The sequence below is a fragment of the Larimichthys crocea genome, chromosome XXI (assembly GCF_000972845.2).
Source record: "Larimichthys crocea isolate SSNF chromosome XXI, L_crocea_2.0, whole genome shotgun sequence".
In the NCBI taxonomy this organism is placed as follows: domain Eukaryota; kingdom Metazoa; phylum Chordata; class Actinopteri; family Sciaenidae; genus Larimichthys; species Larimichthys crocea.
Genome location: NC_040031.1, coordinates 5,667,121 through 5,690,293, shown reverse-complemented (window position 1 = coordinate 5,690,293; position 23,173 = coordinate 5,667,121). Strand labels below are relative to the sequence as shown.

General features: G+C 45.4%; 1 protein-coding gene across 3 annotated transcripts in view; it reads left to right on the top strand.

Moving 5' to 3' along the window:
- Nucleotides 1-23,173, top strand: part of mob2a (MOB kinase activator 2a) — a 55,556-nt gene that overhangs the window by 17,011 nt on the left and 15,372 nt on the right. Inside the window, exon 1 of one of the 3 annotated variants that reach the window (XM_019263092.2) lies at nt 5,103-5,617. The exons of 1 other annotated variant lie outside the window; for it this stretch is intronic. In XM_019263092.2, the coding sequence (XP_019118637.1) occupies nt 5,580-5,617 (38 nt within the window). In that variant the 5' untranslated portion in view covers nt 5,103-5,579. Of the gene's footprint in view, nt 1-5,102; nt 5,618-8,304; nt 8,577-23,173 lie in introns of those variants that run through there. One more of the 3 variants, XM_010752272.3, reaches the window with a different exon arrangement.

Sequence of the window (23,173 nt, the reverse complement as noted above, 5' to 3'; positions counted from 1 at the left end):
AGACACGGACATCAATCGTACAGGAAGTTTGTTTTTTAATGTTCCCTTTGTTTTGAGGATCAAGTCAAAGTTACAGGGTCAGGTCTGAATATTTGGATATTCAAATCATGATTTTTTTGGCAGTCATTACTAAAGACGCACTGATGGTTTATGTCTTCACCTCATCCTCTCAGCTTAAGATTTTAAGGTTTTCCACTAATGTCAAACCTCTCTGCAGGATTTATTTTTCTCCACTCATGGTATGCTTTGAGAAGAGTCATACATTTTCTCCACAAAGGATCCTACGGGTGCTCGGAGTGCCAACGACTCACCCTAGTGGTTTTGTTACCACCACAGGCCTCGCTTCTCCTCGTCTTCATTGCATGCCCTCAACGTCTTTCACATACCAGCAATTCCAGATGTCACCGTGGCATCAGTGCTGCTTTCCTTCTCCTTTATTCCCTTGTCTTTTTCTTGCATGTAAATCCCTCTCTTTATCTATTTTTTTTTTTTAAATCTTCTCTCCTCACCTCCTCCCATCCGCTGCTGGTGCAAAGCCTTTATTCACATGCCAGCAATACCAGACCGCATACCAGTCAACAGGACATCAGTGGCTGCCTACACCTCTGCCCTGCCCTGCCTGCTGCCTTTCTCTCATCACTGCTTCTCAGCCATCAGCACAACTCACTTAGCACAGCAACCCCCCCTAGGAGAAAGATCGAGAGAGTAGGAGATGTTTGTCCGTTCTTTCCACATGAGCGCTGCGTTATTTCTGCTGAACAGTAGGTGGCGTCATAGTCACACGGGCCTCGGCAGTTCCCCATTTCAGTGCTTCATCTCTAGTTTGGTATGCGAGCCCATAAGACATGATGAACAGTTCAAATGATGAATGATTTACTCTTTATAGGTCAACATTGATTTAAGATGCAGGCAGACTAAAAAACCAAACATCAGAAAATCAAGATTACATGAGAAAAAATGTAGATACATTGATACATAGATACAAGTCTTGTCCACACTGCCACTGAAAGTATGGTGGGGAAATAATGAACTGTTTACTTTACTTAATTGATTTACTAAACTAAAAGTAACCTAAATATATTGTCATTTAAAAAATACTCTAATCAGCCAATAAAATTACCCCTGTTTTATATTTTTAATGAAGAGTGTTAATTCTCTCCAGGCTCCTTAAATGCAAAGAAATGTAACGATTATTTTCCTTATCAAATATTTTAACTATTATTTTAAATTATTGTTCTATGAAATGTCAGAAAATGCAGAAAAATGTCCCGTCTACACAGTCTGTCAGGCCAACAGTCAAGAAACTAAAGATATTCAATTTACAACCAAATGGGGTGAAGAAAACCAACAAATGTTCTCATTTGATTTTGAACATTTTTGCTTTTAAAAGTGGTTAGTCAGTTATTATTACTTGCAGATAAGTTAATTATCTTTTCATCGCCTAACCCATTAATCAGCTTAGTGTCCCCATAACTCTGGAAAATGGAAAAATAGTTTTTTGGAAGTTCAATGGTTTTCCAAAGCTAGTGCTGAACTTCACATTCTCAAAATGCCTGAGCAGTGATCAGCGTGTGGCTAAGGTTGCATTTCATTTCCTGGAATTTGAGTTGCTGTCTAGATACGGAAAGATAATACTGATTGGGTGCAGAGCCCCTAAAAAACACCCAGACATAACATTTGACTCTGGGGGCATCCGGGAGACATTGGAGAAAATGTCAACATCACTGTCACTTTGCACATTAATTCACACTTAACTCTCACAAGCTTCTACATACGGAGAGACCAGTATCAGACTGTGTGATTGGAAGCTACCTAGATGGGCAGACAGAGCAACAGAGGCCTATAGGGTGACTAAGTGGACAGACACTGAGGTAACTATAAAAGGTGAGTTATAGTTGTGTCCCCTCGATATAGACCAGGCTGTATGCGTAGGACAGACGCACAGACAGACTGTCCAACTCCTGGCGTCGCACAGCCGGGCCGTATATATGAGCCCTTTCATACTGCTCCGCTTGGCCCGTCTCCAGCACACATATACCTCTAACTGTGCCCGGTGTGTGTGTGTGTGTTTGTTTGTGTGTGTTGAAACATATTTAGGGTGTGTGAACGAGTGAAACAGTGTGTTCTTGGTGCTTGGCAGCAAGATCCTATGTACATTAAATTGCGTAACATACACACATAGTTTTGTGAGATTCATTTTTTTAGTGTGCGTGTGTGTGCGTGCTTGAGTGTGTGTGTGTGTGTGTGTGTGTGTGTGTGTGTGTGTGTGCATGAGTGTGTGCGCGCGTGTGTGCATGAGTGTGTGTGTGTGCTTTCTGTCAGTAGCACCTCTGTGTTAGGGAACTTGGCATATGCAGGGACATGGCCTCTCTAAAGCTCTCCTCTCATGCATGCACTCAAGTTGCTGTGTGTGTGTGTTATGTGTGTTTGTGCACTGCGGTCCAGCGTTTGACTCTGTGCGATGTATTCCTGGAAAGCCTGTGTAGGAGTGGAAGGGGCCAGGGCTATTCCACAGGCGCACCACAGCCAGCAATGACTCTCTCTGTCACTGGGAACAAGGCAGAGAAAAGAGTTTTTTTTTTTTTATTAAAACCAGAAAATCAACACCTTCAGCTGCAGCTACCTCCTTTTGATGAAAAAAAGAGCATCGACTGCCATCTTTAACTGCAATTAGTATGCATGGACACACGCTTAAAGTTCACATCGTTCTTGCACAACATGCACCAGGAAGAGGAATGCAGGGCTAGATGGACAGAGAAAAAAGAAGGGGAAAAAAGGGGGGAGCTCATGACGCGAGGGAGGCGATGCATGGAGAAAAGGGACTCGTATTGAAATGGGGATTGCGAAAGAAGCAAGAAAGCTCAAATTAGTTTAATGAAGGGGCTGCAAAAGGAGCAATAAAATCAAGAGGGCAGTTGAGGTGCAGCCGGTGAATAAGTGCAGGAAGGAGGAATGGATTGAGACTGAATAGGAGGAGGAGGAGGAGGAGGAGGTGGTGGTGGTGGAGGGGGGCTGTTTTGAACTGCATCAATAAAGCCCAGGCTAATTGTGCCTCTGTGGTCTGCAGCGTTCACCCTCTTCTACCTCCACCATCCTCCCTCTTCTCTGTCCCATACCCTCTAGAGTCACCTTATCTTCTGCTATACCTTTTCCTCCTGTAGTCCTCTTCCTTCTCCTGCCTCATCATCATCTTCATCCTCCTCCTCCTCCTCTCCTCCCTCCAGTGGCTGTTGTGTAACTCTGCAGTGACTGACTGAGCAGCAGCAGCAGCGGTGGTGGTGGTGGTGCGATTGATCAGCAGTTCTGGTGCCAGGCTGCTTTTACTGTAATAAACGAGCCTGGAGCCATTGAAACCAACCCTGAGTGCTTTTGTGGGAGTAAAGGAATCACACACACACACACACTGCACCGCATACACTCCCATGATGTAATGCTGAATAACCCTGATTGCTCTTAAACTTAAACCGCTTGCCTGGATTCATCATTTTCTGCTTCTCCTTGCTTCAATCCCTCAAAGACCTATACACACAAAAGTTAATGAGACTTTTTATTTTGCTATTAGACTTTGCTCAGGCTTCTTTGAACTGGATGAGTCCTTTTTAATTAATCTCTGTTGTTAGCATCATGAAGATAATTTATAGTTTTGAACCAGTGGAAAATAGTTCCTTTTCATCCGTCGTCTGTTTCAGTTTTGTCGTCAGATCACTTCCAGAGAGCTTCATAAAAGTTTTAAAAACTTAATTTCGGGGGGTGTCTTAACAAGTTCAAGCTACTAAAACACATTACATGTAAAACCATAAACATCCTGGATTTCAAATCCAGTTTGGGACCCTTGTTGCATGTCTTCCTCCCCTTCCTCAGTTGGCTGTAAGTAAAGCACATCTGGTCTTTCCATTTTTCACTCTTTGTGGTCTGGCCGTCTGCTCAACATATTCCCCACTCTCCCTTTTCTCTCCGTCCATCCATCCATCCATCCATCCATCTTTTCTCCTCTTCATCTCCTCTGTATAAACTTTCTTTTTTTTTAATCCAAACTTGACAAAACAAGAGCTTTAGTCTCACCTTGGCTGGAGTGTAAACACATCCCAGCAGGGGCAGCAAGCAGCGGCGCTTGCTTTCACCCTTGAGGGCACGAATACACACTTGAGACTAGCAGGAGGGCGGCGGCGATAAAGATCACGCTTTATCATTGTAAAACCACTCCAGTGTCACCTCTCTGTCTGCGCAAAGTCACTTTTTGAATTGTCCCGTCTGTCATTTCCTTCACATTCTAACATTCCCGCACTTCATTGTCAAATACTTACTGAGTTTGTCAGCGAGGATGCTGAAAATGCTGCATAGCGCGGATATTACTCACTGGCCGGCCCAGTGATTAAGATCCATTGTTGTTGGTCACTTTTGTCCTCACACACACAAACACACACACACCACCTGGTGTGAGGTCAACAGTTTGTTGGTGCAGTAATGAAAGATTTAGTGGCAAACAACCACCTGTATCCATAACTATATAAAAAAAACATCAATGATATCTTATGATAAATGCAAATTAGATGCAGTGATATGTGTTTTTTATTTGATTCTCCACCTGGAGGTCAGGCATGTTTATCATCATAAAGTGAGCACACACATACAATACACTTTGAAGGACTACTATAGGATTTAAATGGCATTAATAGATGCTCAGCCCTATTCTTAGCCTCAGATCTGTCTCACCCTGCAGGCGTTGACAGGAGCTGAGTTGGGGTGGTGGAGTCTGGTTTGTGTTCAGCATATGGAGGAATATAAACGTGTATGTATCTGTGTGTATATATAAATATATATATCTGCTCAGATAGGAAACTGCTGCTGAAACACGAGAACCTCCCCTGGACTGTGAATGGGGAGAGAAGAAAGCTGGCGACTCGCATCGATTCAAACATTTTTCCATGAGAGGATCGCAGGCTTGTAAATGCTGATCTTTTTTTTAGTTGGTGTGTATGTGAAAGGACTGCGTGTAGATGTGGATATATCACAAGAAAAGCTTCGAGTTACATCTGGGTGTTTTTTAGTGGAGAGACGAGATAGAGGGTGGGGTTAAAAACACGCGGTGGTTTGCGTCAGAGAGGCTGAGTGGACACAAAGCCTCCACCACAGCACAGACTGCGTGTTTGAAATCACTACATTTGATTTCTTTTTTTATTTTTTATTTTTTATTTTTGGGTTGCGCAACTTGCATCGCTCCGGAGCTGCACGCACCTCACCGACACGAGCTGTGTGTGTGTTTGTTTGAACCGAAAAACGGCTGCACGAGAGGACTCGTTAACCCTGCCCCACGGAAACTCACCCGAGAGAGAGAGAGAGAGAGACAGAGAGACAGAGAGAGAGAGAGGGGACCAGAGGAGGAGAGGGAGGAAAGGTGTTGGAGGAGTGAGAGAGGACTGCAAGGAGCAACTCCGTATTGTTCCGCGTTTGTTTGTTCTGCAGCCGTCCACACACACACACAGAGAGAGACACGGTGGCATTTGTTTTATTTCGAGGTGCGACAAAAAGCTGAAACGCCGTCAATTCTGGATTTCTTTATCCGCTTCCTGTCGTCCAGGATGAGGTTTAAAAGGAACGGGTCCTATACGCTAAATAGGTAAGAAGCTGGTGTAATGGGGAAGCGCAGCGCTAACTTGATGTGTTCTCCATATGGAGAGATGGAGGAGGGAGAGAGAGAGAGAGGGGATCACGTTTTGTTACACTGAGCTCATAAATCACTTCTTTTCTCCATGGGAGGCTGCTTATACTGACTTTATAGTGCCTTTCCTCCACTTTCTTTAATAACTTGTCTCATTGCACGCTCATCAGCTCATTCTAAAGGCTTCATCTGTTGTTTATTTGCAGTTTTGAACCTCCTGATCACGGATCATCATGTATTTATAATATCCCTTCCCCTGATTTCACCACCGTGGTGCCCACGTGTACTCACGCTCTGTGAATCGAGAGAAACCTGTCTGTCTTGCTTTAAGGGTGTATGGTGAAGGGAGGGTGGTGGTGGTGGTGGTGGGGACCTCTTTCTTCTGTTTCCACTCTTCCAAGAGCAAAATGATCCCCAACACTGAAATACCCCCTCTCGCCGCCCCCCATCACCTAGCAACTTTGTATGTGTGTGTGTGTGTAGCAGTGAGAATGATGTCTACCTCTTTCCTCCCCTTAACCCACTTTCCCATGACATGATCCGAACGGCATCCATTCATATCCTGGTGTTTCTAAACCCGGTCACGAGTCGGGTCTTTCCCCCCTTGACCAGTGTTTCGGTCTCTCTCCCCACACCCGTCCTCATTGTGTTATCTCTCCCAAGTCACAAGTTTACAAGAAAAATTCTTTCTTTGTCTCGACTGCACAGCTCCCACAGCATTTTCTTGAAGTCGGTTGGAGCGGATGTCTTGTTTTTATTGTTTGTCTGGATTTCACGATAAGGCTCCACAAGTTTTGAGGAAGCACACACACACACAAAGGAGACCAACGAGAACTTTGCCCATATTGTTGAAAGTGACAGTTTAATTTAACGTCAGTTTCACTTCTTACACTTTTCCTCTGGCACTCCTTTTCCTCTTCGCCTTGTGATAATGGCATCTGGCCTTCCGCTGTGCTTGAGACACACACACACACACACACACCACATCCTGACTTTCAGGTACTGAAACACAAAGGCAGCTAATGAGTGCCAAGCAACCACTTTTGATCACGCGAGAGAGAACAATGTTCTCGCCACGTACCCCTCCTCCCTCCCTCGCCTTTTTGTTTTCACTCAGAAAGTAGAGTGTGTTACCTCCCCCCCTCTGCGACCATTATGTGAGGGATGGTGTGTGTGCGCGTGCATGCAGGTGAGAGGGATGAGGTAATTAAACAGTGAAAGAGGAGACCTGTTAGTTGCAGCTCCTGGTGATGAGCATCCAGTGAGGAGGGGGAGGAGGGGTAAGAGGCAGGGAGAGAGGGAGGGAGGGATGGATGACGTCATGGGATGTAAAAATGCTTTGCCGGGCTGCTGCAGTTTGTCTTTGTCATCTTTTATCTCAGAAAGAGAGGAGGTGCAGTGATGTCCTGCACTGTCGGCTGAAGTTTGCGTGCAGCAGGGTTTCAGTGAACATCCGTCTCACTGTTTGTTTTGAAAAGTCGGTGACAGAATAAGAGCAGAGCCATCCCCCCTGCCTGAAGGTGACTGTCGCCTCTGCCTCTGTCGTCTCTCAGTCTTTGTCTCAGGCAGGCTGCAGTCGCTTGTTTTCCCCCGAGCGGAGCCGAGAAGAGCCGGCCTGTTTGACATTGAGCATCGCATTCAGCGGCGTCTGCTGCCTTCGTCGTGGTCTGTTCGAATCCTGCTCTCGGTGACGCGTCGAGCCGAGTACTGCATCACGCACATGCCTCTATCTGATCACTGCAGTCCTCGGATGTGTCTCTCTCTCTCTCCCTCTGTGCGTTTTGATGTGTAAAGCAGGAAGTGAATAGCAGAGGGCAAAAGAAAGTGATTGCTCTTATCGGGTGATGCAAGAGAGAAAGAGATATAATGACGGGGCCCATGATTCACTCCTATGTCCTTCACCTTATTTGCCCACACCATAACAACGGCACTCTGCAGTGATTGGCTCGCTTCCTGGGGGCTTGTCTCCGTGCGAGCCCCTCCCATCCCGTACCGCTGCATCATTTGTGTGAATGAAGAGTCACTGTTACTGTATACGTGCACGAAACAGTGCACATCCTCCTGCCACATGTTCATTCACTTGTTCAAGTGTTGACAATTAGCCATCTTCTCCTTTTAACCCGGTCGCCTCATGTGGAGGCGGTCAACTCGCCGCACTGATTGACTTTCCAGAGAGGTTTGACAGGATTTGACTTTGCCTCGGACAAACAGTGCGTGAGATGGGATGTTTAGTCCTTGTTTAGGATGTATACAGATGGCTGAGATTTCTGCCTTACTCATCCCCCCCACCTCCCCCCTTCTCTCTCTCTCTCTCCCTCACTCAGTGTCTCTGTCCATCTCGCTCTCTCGTTCTCCCCTGCAGTCCAACCCTGTGCTGCCCAGCAGTCAGCAGTTTGTTTATAGGACTCTATTTGCCAAGCTAATCTTCCCGCCTTTCAAGTGGAAGCCAGCGAGCGGACGAGAGGGAGAGCGAGAGAGAGCGAGGGAGAGAGAGGGAGAAACAGAGAGGGAGGGAGAGAGACACAGAGCAAGAGTGTGAAAGTGAGGCAGGCAGTTGCAGTTGTTGGAAAGCACAGAGAAAGAAAAACCTGCTCAGAGAAGTGTGCCTGATTTGGTGAATGATTTTTTTTTGTTTGTTTGTTTTGAAAGTGTATGTCTCCACGTTTGTTTGGCATCCGGCGTCCATCCGGTCGTCCCGTCTGTCCTACTGCGTAAGAGGCCGTTTCAGTAGCTGCATGATTACACAAGGTGTGCTATGCTGGAGCTGCTGCACCTGTAGCCCGGTTCGCAAGACAGGAGCCGAGACTGGGAGGTGAAAGGGAGGAAGGGTGCTGTGGGTCGGAGCCTCGTCACCCCGGCTCTGCTTCACCACTGACTGGATGGGGGTTCTGGTGTGCTGCGACTGCTTCTTCTATCGGTAGTTAACCAAGTCACTGTCTTTTTTTTTTCTCTCCCCTTTTTGTGACCTTTCCTTTGTCTTTACTGCTGTCGTTGTTTATTGTTGTTGCTGCCATCATACTCAGCGTTTTCAGACCTCCGTTAACCGTCTGACCCCCACAGCTTCTATTCACCCCCTCTGTTATGCTGCTGCGGTTTTGTAGGAGACATTTGAGGACAGTGCTGCTGTTGCAGGCAGAGATTCTGCTGTAGTCAGACACACAGCATATTCTTGACTTGTGGGAGGGGAGGAGGAGGATGAAGAGGAGGAGGAGGAGGAGGAGGAAGGGAGCAAGGAAGGGAGTTGAGGACAGAGGGACAGCGATGGCACATAACCAGTCCCTATAGCTGACCCAGGGGGGGAGGAGTGTTAATCGTTGCTGGTTATTTGGTAATAAGTTAGTTGTAGTAAAAATGGCACAAAGCCAAAAGTCAGCTAGTCAGTCAAGCATGACCAACTTCTTCTCTCATCGTCCTGTTTGCCCCTCTGGCTGTTCAACACTGTTTGTTTGGACACCGTGTTCCCTTACATGAGGGCATGGATGTGTTTTGTTTGTACTCCTATTTTTGGTGTTTGCACAGCATTGACTTAACAGACTTTGCTCCTTTTTTCTTTTTCTTTTTTTTACCCCCCCTGCTTGTTACCACTTGAATTTCTATTTGGTTCCCTGCGGATAGACCTGGAACAACTATCATGCATTGCAGAGGCTGAGCCGTTAATTTTAAAAAAACGGGTCGACTTACTGGCACTCGTACAGCTGGTTATTGTGCTTGAGAGAACGGGTAGATGATTTAAGTTAGGCTCTCTGGCAGTCGGAGCAGAAAGGATCTGGTTCCCCTCTCTTGTGGTTGTGGGGTTAGCCAGCCTGAGCCTGCCTTAACTGCTGTATAAAGTCTAAATTTAACTTTCTGGTTCTCTAAGGAGCGTTTTGATGCTGAGGGTAAAATTGTAGCTTTAACGCAGACATGCACAGCTGGATTTGATTAGGCCTCACTGTGATTCAAAACTTTGTTTACACTTCATTGCTACCCTTAGTATGAATAACAGCCTGCCGTTTATGTGCATGTATCTGTGAGGCTGCACATGTGTTATATACTGCAGGTCTTGGTTAAATACACACAGAAGCTTTGTGAAGGAATGGTTCGTGCCAAGAGAACTTATGTTCTTCTCTCCTCCAGTCATGATCAAGGCAGGGGTGGGACCTTAACAGCGTTGATGTCTCATGGGCTCATTAAGCCAAAATGGGCCGTCACGTCTATTTTTAGCATTTCCTCTCCCTCGGCTTCTCCATCAGCCAATCAGGCGGCCCGACGATGATGTTATATGGCTTGATTGATGTGTGTTTTTGGAGGCACACCCATCCAAACAGGTCCTCGTTGACCTCGGCCCAGGCCAACCCTACGTCCCCTGGGCTCCGGTGTTTCAGCTTTCAACAGTAGCATTGTGCTGAAGTAGGAACTGCCTGCCAGCACTCTGTCGAACAGTGTCAACTCTAATGTTGGTCATCCTGTTTTAGAAAGGAGTGATTGGACAGTCTCTGATCGTATGACGTCAAGTAAAATAAGTTGGAATTGACCTTCATTTCTCAGCCTTTGTATTTGTTTATTTGTTTTTTGTACAGGGGACTGAAGGATACACCTGGACACAGGTTCAGAGAGAGTTAAAATTGCATGAATATAATATATATAACAAAAATTACACCTCACTTGAAGATCATTAGGTGCATTTTTCTCATCGAATGCATGAAAACCCACCATATCAAATTATTTTCCATCTATTTAAACAAACGGCTTGACATTTTTGGTAATATTATGTTTTCTTGCCAAGAGTTGGAAAGTTGAAAAGATCAATACTGCCCTTTTGTGTCTGTCTCTGTTGGATTTGAAGGTTGTATCTGCTGTCAGTTAGCATAGCTTAGCATGAAGCAAACAAATAACTGACACATCTCATCTGTGTCATAGAAAACACACATGGCCATGGGCCAGACCGGGCACACTGACTCTGTGGAGTATCAATTGGCTGCTTCACTGTAACTATAAAACACCCAGCCAAGAAATAGTCCAGGTTTATAACACGCATAAAAAAATACAACTTGTATGTATTAAACTGGATATAATGTAATAATTTGTGAACTGTGGAGGTGGATTGTGTTACAACCGGACAGAGCCATGTCTTTAAGTTATTGATGCTGACTTCAGCTTCGATCTTCTCATCTAACTCTTGGTAAGAAAGTGAATAGTCCTATTCCTTTCAGCAGTTTTATTTTAACTGTTTAATAAGGAAAACATTGAAACGCATAATATATGATTGAATATTGATATTTTGACAATACAATAGCATTGTTGAACATGAGTACAGGTGTGTTGTGACACTGTTTCATGGCACTATTATAAGTAATCTTATGATCCCCTCACTGTAACATGTAATCTTTACATGTGTACATTGTCCCGCAGTCTATCTCTCACGGCGTCAAACTCAGAGGATCGATTTTTCAGGGCCTCCTGACAGTCCTGACGCAACTACCACAGTTAGGGTTGAATCCTGGGTCACTCTCTCATTTAAATGTAGTCAACTTTGCGGCCACCATTCTACCTCCCAGTTGCGGGGTTCAATGTTTCTGTGCCCATGTGATGTATTGTTGTTGACATGTTGCTGGAAAACAAGCACATTCAGACCTGCAGGCTCCATCACATGACTAAAAGCTTGTGTGTGTGTGTTTGCTCTCAGTGGATCAGTCTTATAATGTGCGGTGTGGAACAATACTTCTGAGTGTGCCATCATACTGTGTGTGTGTGTGTTGTATTAGCAGAGCCGGCCATACTGTTTCCCATGTGTCTCTCATTAGGCTATCTTTGGCAGGCCCTCCTGCTTCCACCGAGCTGAGATGTGCAACTCAACAAGGACGGCATTCTCCACCAACAAACCCTGCACTCCTTCCCCTCAGCCCAGCTAGACTCCCTCCTTGCATTGGCTGCCCGTCACTCAGATAGGGTTGAGTTGAATCGTGCTGAAAAATGCTCCAGTCTTTGAGGAAAGTTTCGTCTTGGATTGGCTTATTTCTCTGAAAGCTATTTAAAAACGCTGAGACACTTAACACTTAACAGCGACATAGACGGCTTTAATTTTAAACTGAAGGTTTGATGGTCTGTTGAAAATCTTTCTAGGAAACCACTCTAGGAAAAATGTTGATCAACTAAATTTTGATCCTATATAATCCAACTTGTCTCAATCATTCACTACTCCACCCAAGCTCCACCTAAATAAATGGAGCATGCAGTCCAAAATCAACCAGTGGGATTCAGTGAAGAGTCACTCCTTATTACTTATCAACCAGCTAAAGGCTGGCATTCAAATGAGCACAGGTCAAAAAAATTTTGGGATTAGTTCTCTTCTGATATCAGTGTGCTCTGTGCTCTATTTTCCATCTTTTCTCGTCTGCAGATAATCTTAATACCGATAAACCCTGCCACAAGAATCCAAGTGTGTTTCGTTAAACTCTTACGCAGAGACGCTGGCTGGTCGGTGCAGATAAGAGATGTCTGTTGGTCTTCACTTGACTGACTGTCCGTCCATCTCTATCTAGTGACTGTGGAGGGCAGACCTCACACACATGGCCAGTTACATAACACTGACACTGTGTGTGTGTGTGTGTGTGTGTGTGTGTGTGTGTGTGTGTGTGTGTGTGTGTGTGCGCGTGTTAGGAGCAGCCTAGTCCTGCTGGCTCAGGAGAAGGCGAAAGAGATGGCCTTGCACTAACCTCACCTCTGCATTTAGATCCACCCAGTCAGCACACAAGCACATGCACTCCGCGCACACGCTTGAATGAATAAAGTCATTGGTCCTTCTTGCAGATCCTTTTTGTTACTGAAACAAAAAGCTCATTCAGTTTTTCACCAGCCGAGATCTTGAAGCATTAATCTAAAAGAAGGCAAACAAATCCAGAAAGCATGTGAGACACTTTGAAAACTGCCTTATTAGATCTGGTCAGACTAGCGTTGTGTGCGGCGTTGCTGAGTAAAAGTTGTCTGTGTGTGTGTGTGGCAGCAGGTGCCCTGTAGGCATGGAAAACTCATTACAGCTGCTTGGTGGCCCAATTGGCCAAGTGGATAATGGCTTCATTGTGTTTGGCTCAGTTCGCAGGTTGGTCAGGTGGCAGGAAGAGGGTTAGACAGAATTCACTACCAAAACAACGAGCCTGGAGGCTTTGTGTTTGTTGGGCTGTAAAGGTGGCGGGGAAATCGTTGGTAGGAGTTGTAGTAGTAGCAAGCAGTCCATGGTTTCTCTGTGCTGCCTCTGGGAACAAGAGGCCCATTTGAAGGGAGACAGGAAGTGCCTGGGCGCCTCACTTCCTGTTTATGGAGTTTGTCCCAGTTGAGAGTGAGAGGGGAGGGGTGGTCTGGTGCAGCCCTAATTGAACGGAGAAGGTGGTGGCAAGTAGGCAAGCCTCCCTCCCTCATTCGCTCTCCATCTCAAACTAAAACACACGCATGCACACATTTGCCTGCATAGCTGTGTAATTGCCTCTGTGCTGCAGTGCCTTTGGCAGCTGTGCCCCCTCATTTGTTCCAATTATCTACCATCTGACATGGCGCTGTTACCAAGGATAGACCGGAGCGGAAGATAAGGGGGGAAATAAAAAGCAAAGTTCTAAGAGCTGTACATTGCAACTTTACACACAGATTGTCATATTCACACTATAAAAGCACGGCTGGGACCTCATGTTCAGATTTGCGAGCCTCTCACACACACTTACATTGAACTCTCTCCCTCTCTGCGAGGCTGTATTGGATCAGAGAGAGAGTAGCTCTAGCGAAAGAAGCTGCTCTGGAGCGAGCAGGGAAGCTGCAGAGTGCTGACTCCAGCATGTTCTGAGGTGACGTTCATAACATTTATTATGCTCACTTACAGAACTCTGAGGCTGCGGGCCAAACAAAGGCTAACCTTAAATACCCTCTGTATCACTGGGACTAAATTTCTATGGGCTTTAGCTGCGGTATTTTAATTATGATTTGTTTTTGTTGTTTAAGTCTTTTGTGTTGCAGACAGATGTGCACACTGCACTAACAACCCTCCCATCCCCCCCCCAGGAGAGATGATGTCACTGCTTAAGCTCATCTTCCCAGGTGGGAGACAGTTACTCCTCTAACTTCAGCCAATCAGAGGCTTGTTTACACCTGAATCCCCATGTCGAGGAGACAAACACACACATGTTCAGCTTAATAGTGTTAAGAGTTGCTGATCTCATCTGCTCATAAAGGGATCAGATTATATTGTTCTCACCCACCGCTCAGCCTTTACCGTAGGATGTGATGCATCTGTCGGGGGGGGTGGAGGAGAATGTGATCATCAGTGGACTGACGTGCTGCTGCTGCAGCAGCAGCAGTGCGGTGGTGGCGGTGGTGGTGGTGGAGGGGCACACACACTCACTGCTCCAAGGACATCTATTGATTTGACCTCTCTTATGTGTCCTTTCTATCCATCTCTCTTTTATTTTCCCATTCTGACACCGGCAGCAGCTGCCTCCGCCCACTTCCTTCCCCAACTCTTTGACGCACCATCTGTAGAGGACGGGCGTGCTTTTTGTTTGGTAGCATAAAGGGAGTGAGGATCGTTTATCTACGTACAGCTATGTTTGTGTGTCTTTTCCCTCTCAGCAGGCCGACACGTGCTCTTATACTTCCTCCATGCCACCGGTGCGTTCCTTCCTCCGCCGCAAAACATTTGATGTCTTACCTAACAACACAACAAACTGCCTCCACACTTGTCACACCATGTCTGTTTTTCCCCCTGATTAACCCGGAGAGATTGATATTCACTGACGTCCCTACATGATCTGCTGTCATGGCTAATTACCGGAAAACAGGTCTTTGTGTAGAACACATCATCTGTCTTTAAGAAGGAAAAAAAAGTTAATCTCAGCCCACAGCCTGTGTATGTGTTGTGCTCTGTGTTATGAGACTCGCTGTGGGCTAACTTCTTGTTTTTGAGCTGCTGTTGATTGTCAGCAGCTATGTTGTTGTTGTTGTTTTGGGTGGATGTCCATGAGAGGCGGGTGCAGCTGGTGAAATTACGTCTATCCTTCCATGTATCCTCCTTGGAGAGATCAGACTTCCTCTCCGGGCAGGAGAGGTGTTGCTTCGTGCCACACACACTCACATTAACTAAGGTAGTCTGAACACCTCTGAGCTGATTAACGGTTAAAATGCACACAGATAAAGTCTCACCAGAGCGTCCTACGGGGGACTTGCTTATATTTTCCACAAGCTTGGTTTTTGGTTTGTTAATCTCTTGCCCGCCTTCAGTCTTTCATGCTTCTCATCAACTCTTTGCCTAATCCTGGGTGTGACCACTTCCTATGCCTTCATCCACTCCTAGTGTTAATCAACCTCACACAATGGACCAGAATTTCCTCTGCTGTCAGATGGTGCCGAGATCTCGTCTAGTCATCAGAGGAATTTGTTTTCTTTCTCTTATTTTTTTCTGCTTGTCCTCTTTGAGGTTTGGGGTACACTAACACTTGAACACTGAAGAATTTTGTTGTCTTAACTTTGTAACCTGTTATTCTCTGTTTTTGTACTCGCATCCCTGAGTCATCACCACTTTAAGTGAACAGAATGGACTGCAGTCTGGTGTTTTTAAAATAGGTAGAAGACAATATATCAGAGTGCATTTGATTTATAGTTTTTAATCAAGCACCCTCTGAACTGTAGCACTCAGACTGAATGTGTAAGCAGACCTAATGAATTTTTAAAAAGCATCACTGTGTGTGTGTTTGTGTGTGTGTGGGCTTGGAGGCACTGGCTGTACTCTGAAAATGTCCTTGTTCTCTCTGTTTGACCGTGCAGTTGTTGTGATAAGCAGAGCAGCAGATGTGAGTCGGCTGTTTTTTAAAGCCTCTCAGAAACCCTCTGCTGCTGTGACGTCTCTGGCGATCATCTCCCGAGATAACGGCCACTGTACAAAACAAGCCTGGGCTGATGGATACATAATGTTCGTGCACTCACATCTGTGGAGAACGGTGTTAATGAGATGATGCACGGACATGAGCGTTTTCTCAGAAGTTCACATCATTCCCTGAGATTGACGATTCAAAGGAAATCTGACGACAGAGGAAGCATGACACAGGGGCGGAGAAATGATTCATGTCAATAAATTCCATCCTTCGGCTCTCATCAACATTGGTACAAGTTTATTAACTCAGCAGCCTCCCTTACATCTGGTTGTCAGATTATTAAGTGTACCCAGTGACGGTATAAAGGTGAACCTCGCTAAAACTGATGCAGTCTGATACAACAATCCTGCAATAAAGTTTTTGTTAAAGGTGTTGGGGAGATGTTTAATTAATGTTTAATCACCAACTATTGTGTTAATTGAAGTGTTTTATCCTCCTAAGTCCTTAAGTCAAATATCTCTTGACAAGACATTTGAGGATGTCACCTTTGGCTTTAGGAAACAACAGTCAACATTTTTTAAACATAAAAAAACATCAATGTTGCTGTTTGCTCACGTCAGACAGTCTGATGTTAAGTTGTTCAGTCTGTTGATGCAGGAAATAGAGACATTTCCCCTGGGAATGGGGGTCCCCCAAACCGTTTTCCTTTCATCTCTCATCTCTGTCTGTTACTGTTTGTACCTCACGGTCCGGGCAAGTTATGTAATATACCTAGAAACAGACTGGCGTGTGTTTAAGGAGTGGGCTAATGTGATTTGTCTCATGCTCTTTAGGCACCGTGTTGATCTTATCAGGCTGGTCTTTAAATCTTTAACATTTCTGACAACATGATGGCTTCCTTGATTTAGATTCAGGTCGACTTCTATGTGACGCTGTACAATACCTGTCTTTATGTAATAAAGATAAAAAAAAAAATATTTCACATAGTTGCCTCATCTCATAGGTCACGCTCTGTTTGAGTCTGACAGTGACACGTGGAGGACATCAACGCACTCGAACAGAGATGAACTATGTCCGCTCGACATCGATCAGTCACTCCTTCCCCACGTGGTGCAGTTTTGTGCGATAATTGCTTAACTAAGCAACTAATCAAACATTCTGTGTGCATGTTTGTGTCAGTTTAATCTGGAAAGTTACATGCATCAAAATCTGTGACTAAATGCCCTAAGGTAATGAGGTGGATCGGGACGGGCATGCACAGCTTTGGAGCAGAAAACAGAAAGCTGTCCAAACTGTGAGCACGAACCTCTCACACCCTCCGATTTATGTCTGCATCATTTGCTTTTGAGACTCACCAACAGTCCCTACAGCTCTGTCCCATCTCCTTACAGCTTAACTGTGCTGTGACTTATTTTGTAGTAGTGTATGAGAGTGTTGTACTACTTTCTCTGCTGCTACAAACTGAGGGCTTCATCCCCTCAGACAGACCTGGAAATCCACGCTGGCATTGCTCTCTGGTTTTGTTGTTTTATTTTTTTTCTTCTTAGGACGATGAAAGGAGAGCTCTGTTCCCCCTTAAGCCCTATGGCCTTCCCCATACTCCACCCCACACACACATATACACATCCTGTGCAAACATGGGCGCTACCCCAATCCCTTTTCCCGCCACCTCTGCTTCGCTTCCTCCATCTATCCCCATATTCCATGACGGTCTGTCTCCCCTATCCAACCCCCTCCGCCTTATTCTCTACTCACACTCACACACAGACTCCCTCTTGTGCTCCTGAGCAAACAGTAGCATATATTTGACCACAGCTCTCTTTGCACCTCTTCTCTTTACGTCACAAGCACCCCCCCCACCCTCCCCCCTAAACCTCACCTCTCCTTGCTCAGTGGTTCACTGTTGCTTCATGCATATCTTCATATTTCACGCTTTTCTTTTGGTTCTCCTCTTCCTCCACCACCAGTAGTGGAAAGTAACTCATTAAGTTTCACAGTCTTCAAAGGATGCTGGCGTCTAGAGCGTCAGCACAGTGCTGGTTTCAAATGTCACAAGCGGGCACACACGCACACACAAAGCATCCACACCCTTATAATAAAACCTGGAATGGAAAAGTTGAACGGAAAACGGCTAGTCTAGCTGTGAGGTTGTGTAACTTTCAGACAATGTCTGCAGTGAGAGGCCTTTTCCAACGGGTGGGTACTGTTCGTGCTGATGTAGCCGTCTCTTTAAACTTCTCTCCAGAGTCGGGTTGCTGCTCTATAGATTTTGTATTTGACGTCTCATACCTGATGTGGAAAACTCTGCTACACCTGCATTTTGTGTCAGCAGGTGGCAGTGTTGCTCTCACACCTGGACATACGTGTGTGTGTGTGTGTGTGTGTGTGTGTGTGTGTGTGTGTGTGTGTGTGTGTGTGTGTGTGTGCTTTTCTTCTTCTAAGGAATGTTCCTCTTTCACAAGCCAAACCACCCTGTGCACTGTTGTGTTACATTGGAGTTGTAATCTGTAGGTAATGTTTTGGTTTGGTTCAGAAATGTTCTGAATTTTATCTGCAGTTGGAAGATCAGCAAGTTTTACTTTGTGTGTGTGTGTCCTATCCTCAGTGCCAAGGTTATCGTAGTCTTCCCAAGAAAAGCCACATTCTTTTCCTTTTTTGAGTTGTGTTAAAGTTCTGGGAAGACGTGTAACCTTCGGGAACCTTCCTCTTTCCTCCAGCAGTGGACAACACATGTACACACCTACACTCATTGGTTTGAACGCTCGTCTTTTAGCTGACCTTGATGAGCAGCCCCTTCCTTTTTTTTTCTCCAGCTTCAGTCAAGTCGAGCATGAGCTCCTCATCTATAAGGGCACATCATCTTCAACCCTCTTATGACGTGGCAGTGACCCCTCACTACTCCGTCGCAAGGTACAAGTCATTAACAGTGCACTCTTCGCCACGCTGTCTCTCTTCGTCAGTCCTTTTTGTCATGTGATTAATCTCATGACACAGACCTAAAGCCATTAACAGGATAGAAAGCCTCATTACCAGTTTCCCTTTACCTGCAGGCCTACAAGGTCACATTCTGGCCTTTGATGCAGCGTTCTTTAGTTCTGCTACGTCACCTGTCTCTCTTCCACCTTGACCATAACCTATGGCGCCTCTGTCAGCTCGTTAGCCATTATAATGTCAGCTGACCTTGCACCTTAGCCTCGGGGCTCACAGGTGTGTGTGTGTGTGTGCGCGCACTCTTACACTTGACAGACAGGTGATTGGCTGCACCGGTGGTGAATTATGGGATGGATGGAGACTCTCCCCTGTTAAGGAATGTAGGGAGGAGGAGTGCAGCGGGCGTGCTGTGACAACCTCCCACACTGAGCCAAACTCTTTTACTCCTCTCATCCAAACTTCTGTTATTACTTTTCATCCGCTTTCGTTTTTTACTGCTGTTATTCACCTCCCTGCTCCTCCTTTGACCTCTCGTCACCCCTCTCACTTAACTACCCGCTCTCTCGTTCTCATTTCCTTCCTCCTCGTTCGTTGCCTTCTCCCGTTTCATCCCTCGCTCCTCTTCATATTCCATTCTGTCCCATTCCTGCTGATGTGATAGTGGTTAATCTAAGCAGTATCCATGGAGATGGTGATTTATAAAGGTCCAGACATGAGTCTGGTATTTCTCATCTCCTGTCTTCCATCTTGCTAAAGCCCTCTCTTCCTTCAGTCATAAACCAATCATAACATGGCCTCCTGTCTTTCAAGTACACTTGGCTACTTTCTTCTTCTTTGCAAACTCACTTCAGTGCCAGAACATATACCGAAAAAGTTTCAAAATCCAAACTAACCCTGACTCCTAATTGGATTATGAGTGCAGTGGTAATTAGGCAGTCGAGTATGTTTTTCCTTTGTGCCCTTGCTGCTGTGAAACGGAGCATGAAGTTGAACCCTAATATGTTTGCACGTGAAGTGCACAAATCTACCTCCCAAACAAGAAAAGCCAAGTCAAAGCAAACTTAGAGCTATGCCTATTAGATCCCCTACTCTGGACTTGAGGTCTTTTCTCTCTTTGTTTAGCCAAGCTGTGTGTGTGTTTGTGCAGAGAGATGGCATGTCTTTGCATGCAGCCCTTCCCCTACAGGAATGCAGGGCAAAGTAGAGATGAAGCCAGGGAGAGAGAGAGAGTGCACATTAAAAGAGAGGACTTTAAAAGTGGAAAGGAAAATAGGTTAAAGAAAGATTGATTGGTAAGATCTGTGACACCTTTAAAGGCCTTTATGCATTAACATGATGCCTAAAACGTCATGTATTGTCTATCAACAGAGCAGTGATATTTGCATTGATGCTCAACACAGTGTTATGACAGGAGTACCTAGTTTGATGCTACCTATTTTTGTGCAGGTTTTGTCTACACATGCACAGACGCTTCACACAAGCCCACACATACTTCATGTGTTTCATGCAGCACGCACACACAGTCCAGTTTTTTGAAAGGTGAAGCTGGCTCTGGGATCTAGATGAGCTGATTTGCCTTTTCTCAGATCAGTTTGTTCATCTTTTTAGGAGCAGGTGGCAAGTAGATAAGCTTTTTTTTTTCTTTTTTTGTTATATTTACATTTTTCTTGCTGTCGCAGCAGATACAGCACTCTTTTGTCTAATTGAAGAGGTTGGTATTACAGGGTGGGTCGCTGGGTTCAGTGTGCGTAGTGTCTCCTGGCCCTGCTGACCTCTATCCCCAGCCTATAGAAAACCCCCTGGCACTAAAGACCTTCAGTCTGCACTGTTTTCACTGGCTAAGACCTTACCTAAACATACTCCACCACTCCCACACACCCAGAACACATCGCCAAATGAAGGTCTTACAGAGCAACTTGGAACAGCTCTGATTTTTATTTATCCATTTCAGGTTTTAACACAGTTGGACCACCGACCCGTCCGTCATTTAGATCCCAGTTGTGATTGGCTGGAGACTTGCTGTGTGGTAGAGTTCAGGACTGAGCTGTTGCCAGGCCCCAAGGCGCATCTGCTGTGGTTGTGACTCATCTCCTGCTGGCCTAGAATCAGTGTTTTCTTTGTCTCAAATAGGTGGAATGTCCGCTGACTTTCAGACCCAACCTGTTGGGCCAGCCATCCTTCAGTCTTAACAGTTAAGAGAGCCCTGCAGGCCAACAGACTTTGTCCAAAGTCTTATATTCAATTGGATTATTAGTGTTTTTATGTGGGTTTAATTATAACTTTAAGAATCTAGTGTCTCTTTGATACATCAGTTAAAACTCGCAGCAGTTTTGTTTTGTCCCTGAGTTTTCAACATACCAATGTGACACATTTCTTGTGGCACTGCCTCTTAGCCGATGCGTTATGACGTCAAGAGTGTAATGGTTTGAATTACTTACATTTTTCCCGACCGCCGCCTTTATTTTCCTTGTTATCTGTCACTCTGATCAGTCATTGCTGTAGTTATTGTTCTTCTTGTCATTACTTCACTCATCAGATCAACACATCCATCAGACACAAGGCCGGATGACGTCACTGTGTTTCTATAAACTCTCATTATGTCTTCGCCTCCTCTGTTTTGAATGAGCGATGTGTTTTTCCTATTAAATTTATGCCTGGGTGGTTGTCTTCTGCTGAGGTTTACATACTTGAATCAGCGTTTGTAATGTTCATCTTATGTGAAATTGTTCTTCAGTACATCAACTTTTAATAGTTCTTCTGAAAGTGTTGACTGTAACCCCATGTCAGACAAAGTATGTATTCAGAAGGCAGTTGTTTTGACTTGTATCTGTGCTACTCATTCATTACAACACACATGCTCTCTTCCCACGAAAAGGCTTGGGTATACATAGTGCCAATATGTGCTTCGCAGCAACATCTGCTTTGGTAAGGGCAGGTGGCAGATGAGCGTTGTCATGTCTTGTCTTCATAGAGGAAGAGACATGACTGTGACGTCAGCAGAGAAGAAAGGGTAAACCTCTGTCCACCAGACGATGGATTGCGACCGCTGGTTTCCATCCACGTCAGACGTTATGTAAGCGAGTCCAAGTCGTGCAGCGTGCTGGCACCGACCGCGTTGCCAACTGCTCTGTCAGCCTGCAGCTCGCAGATCACGACAAACTGCAGGTGTGATTATATATTACGTGTTTAACTCAAAGGACACTTTGACTCAAAGGACACTTTGAGTTAAAGCCACCTGCTCTTTAACTTTCATGTGTGATTCATTAAAGCACTCATTGAATGTGGAGGCCCAGGCCCAGGCCAAGCCCCAGTGATCTTGAATGGATGTCTTCTATTTTCAGTGACCGCACGGATCCAATAGTTAGAAGCAAATTAATGGAAAGTTCCCTGAGCACAGGATTTCCATTACAGTGGCAAACTGCTTCCTCTCGTGTAGTCACATGTGCACATGAGCACTTCATGTAACAACAGTTTCACACCGTAATTACACATCATAAAGACATTACAGTATGTACGATGTTCTCTGATGAACTGTGTTCAAATAAAACTGGCAGAAAAATTGGATTTTAAGTCAAAAACAAGTTAACAAGATCACTCAACACTAACTACATAACTACCCCCACCACAAACCACCTCGTCCCAGGTCCCAGTATCACCAGCTCAGATTAAGCTGTTCACCGCTTCGAGACATATGGCATGTTTCCCCTCCCCTCCCTCTCTTTGCACTGTTCTCTGTATTCTTTATGGGCCAGGCAGGCAGGCTGATGCTATATTTAGCACCAGGGGAAAAGTCAGTACCCTGTTCTGGTCTCTCTCCCCTCGACCCTGCTCCTCATCACCGCTTTCCACAGCAGGTCCCACTCCCCGGGGCCCCTAGATCACCCAACTCCACCCACCCACCCATACAGCCCTAAGCAGGAAGGCAGTCAGTCATGTAGGATGAGGGTGAAGAGAGGCGACTGTCAGACTTTCTGTCCCTGAAATTCTTTCAGATCATTTCTTTGGATCACAGGGGGACTTTTAAGCATAAACAAACGGCGCCTCAGAGAGGGTCCAACAGAGACACCACACACACCTTCCCACACATAATAAGCACAGTCCTCACTTACAACACCCTCCCAACTTCTTTTATCTTCCTCACTCGGCTACTTGCACCCACCCACATACATGAAGCGCACATAGTTTCACAGATCCCATAGATTAGTGTGTCTTTGTGTGTAGTCCGTGCAGCAGCAGCAGCCAGCTGGTCCAGTATTCATCACATCTGCAGCTCTGCCGTGGTCCCATAAGTCTTGTCTGAGGAGACTGAGTGGAAAAAGAGACTTGTTGAAGAGCAGAGGAAACAATGAGAGGGAGAGGCACTTAAGAAACAAACCAAGAAAGGGAGGAGAAATGTGTGAAGAGAGAATAAGAGAGGACATTTGTTGAGAGGCAATAATTAAAGGGAAGAAGGGCGAGGGAATGATAGTCCCGTAACACAAGTTGTAATCTTCTCATGAGCCACATGACTTCCAGTATCCAGCTTTGATTTTCTCTTTGTTCATTTTGTACTTAGGTGTTGTTGGCTCAGCTTTGTGTTGACAGTTTAATTAGACTTTACTCCTGCTTCGAGTCACATCAATGATTTAAAACTTCTGAAATTATTCTTATAAACAATTCCCCTCGGGTGAAGCCCTGCCCCACAGAGACACGCTCATGAACCTCTGATCGTCTTATGAATCTGCCTTTGACACTCAAACAGGCTTTGTTTGAT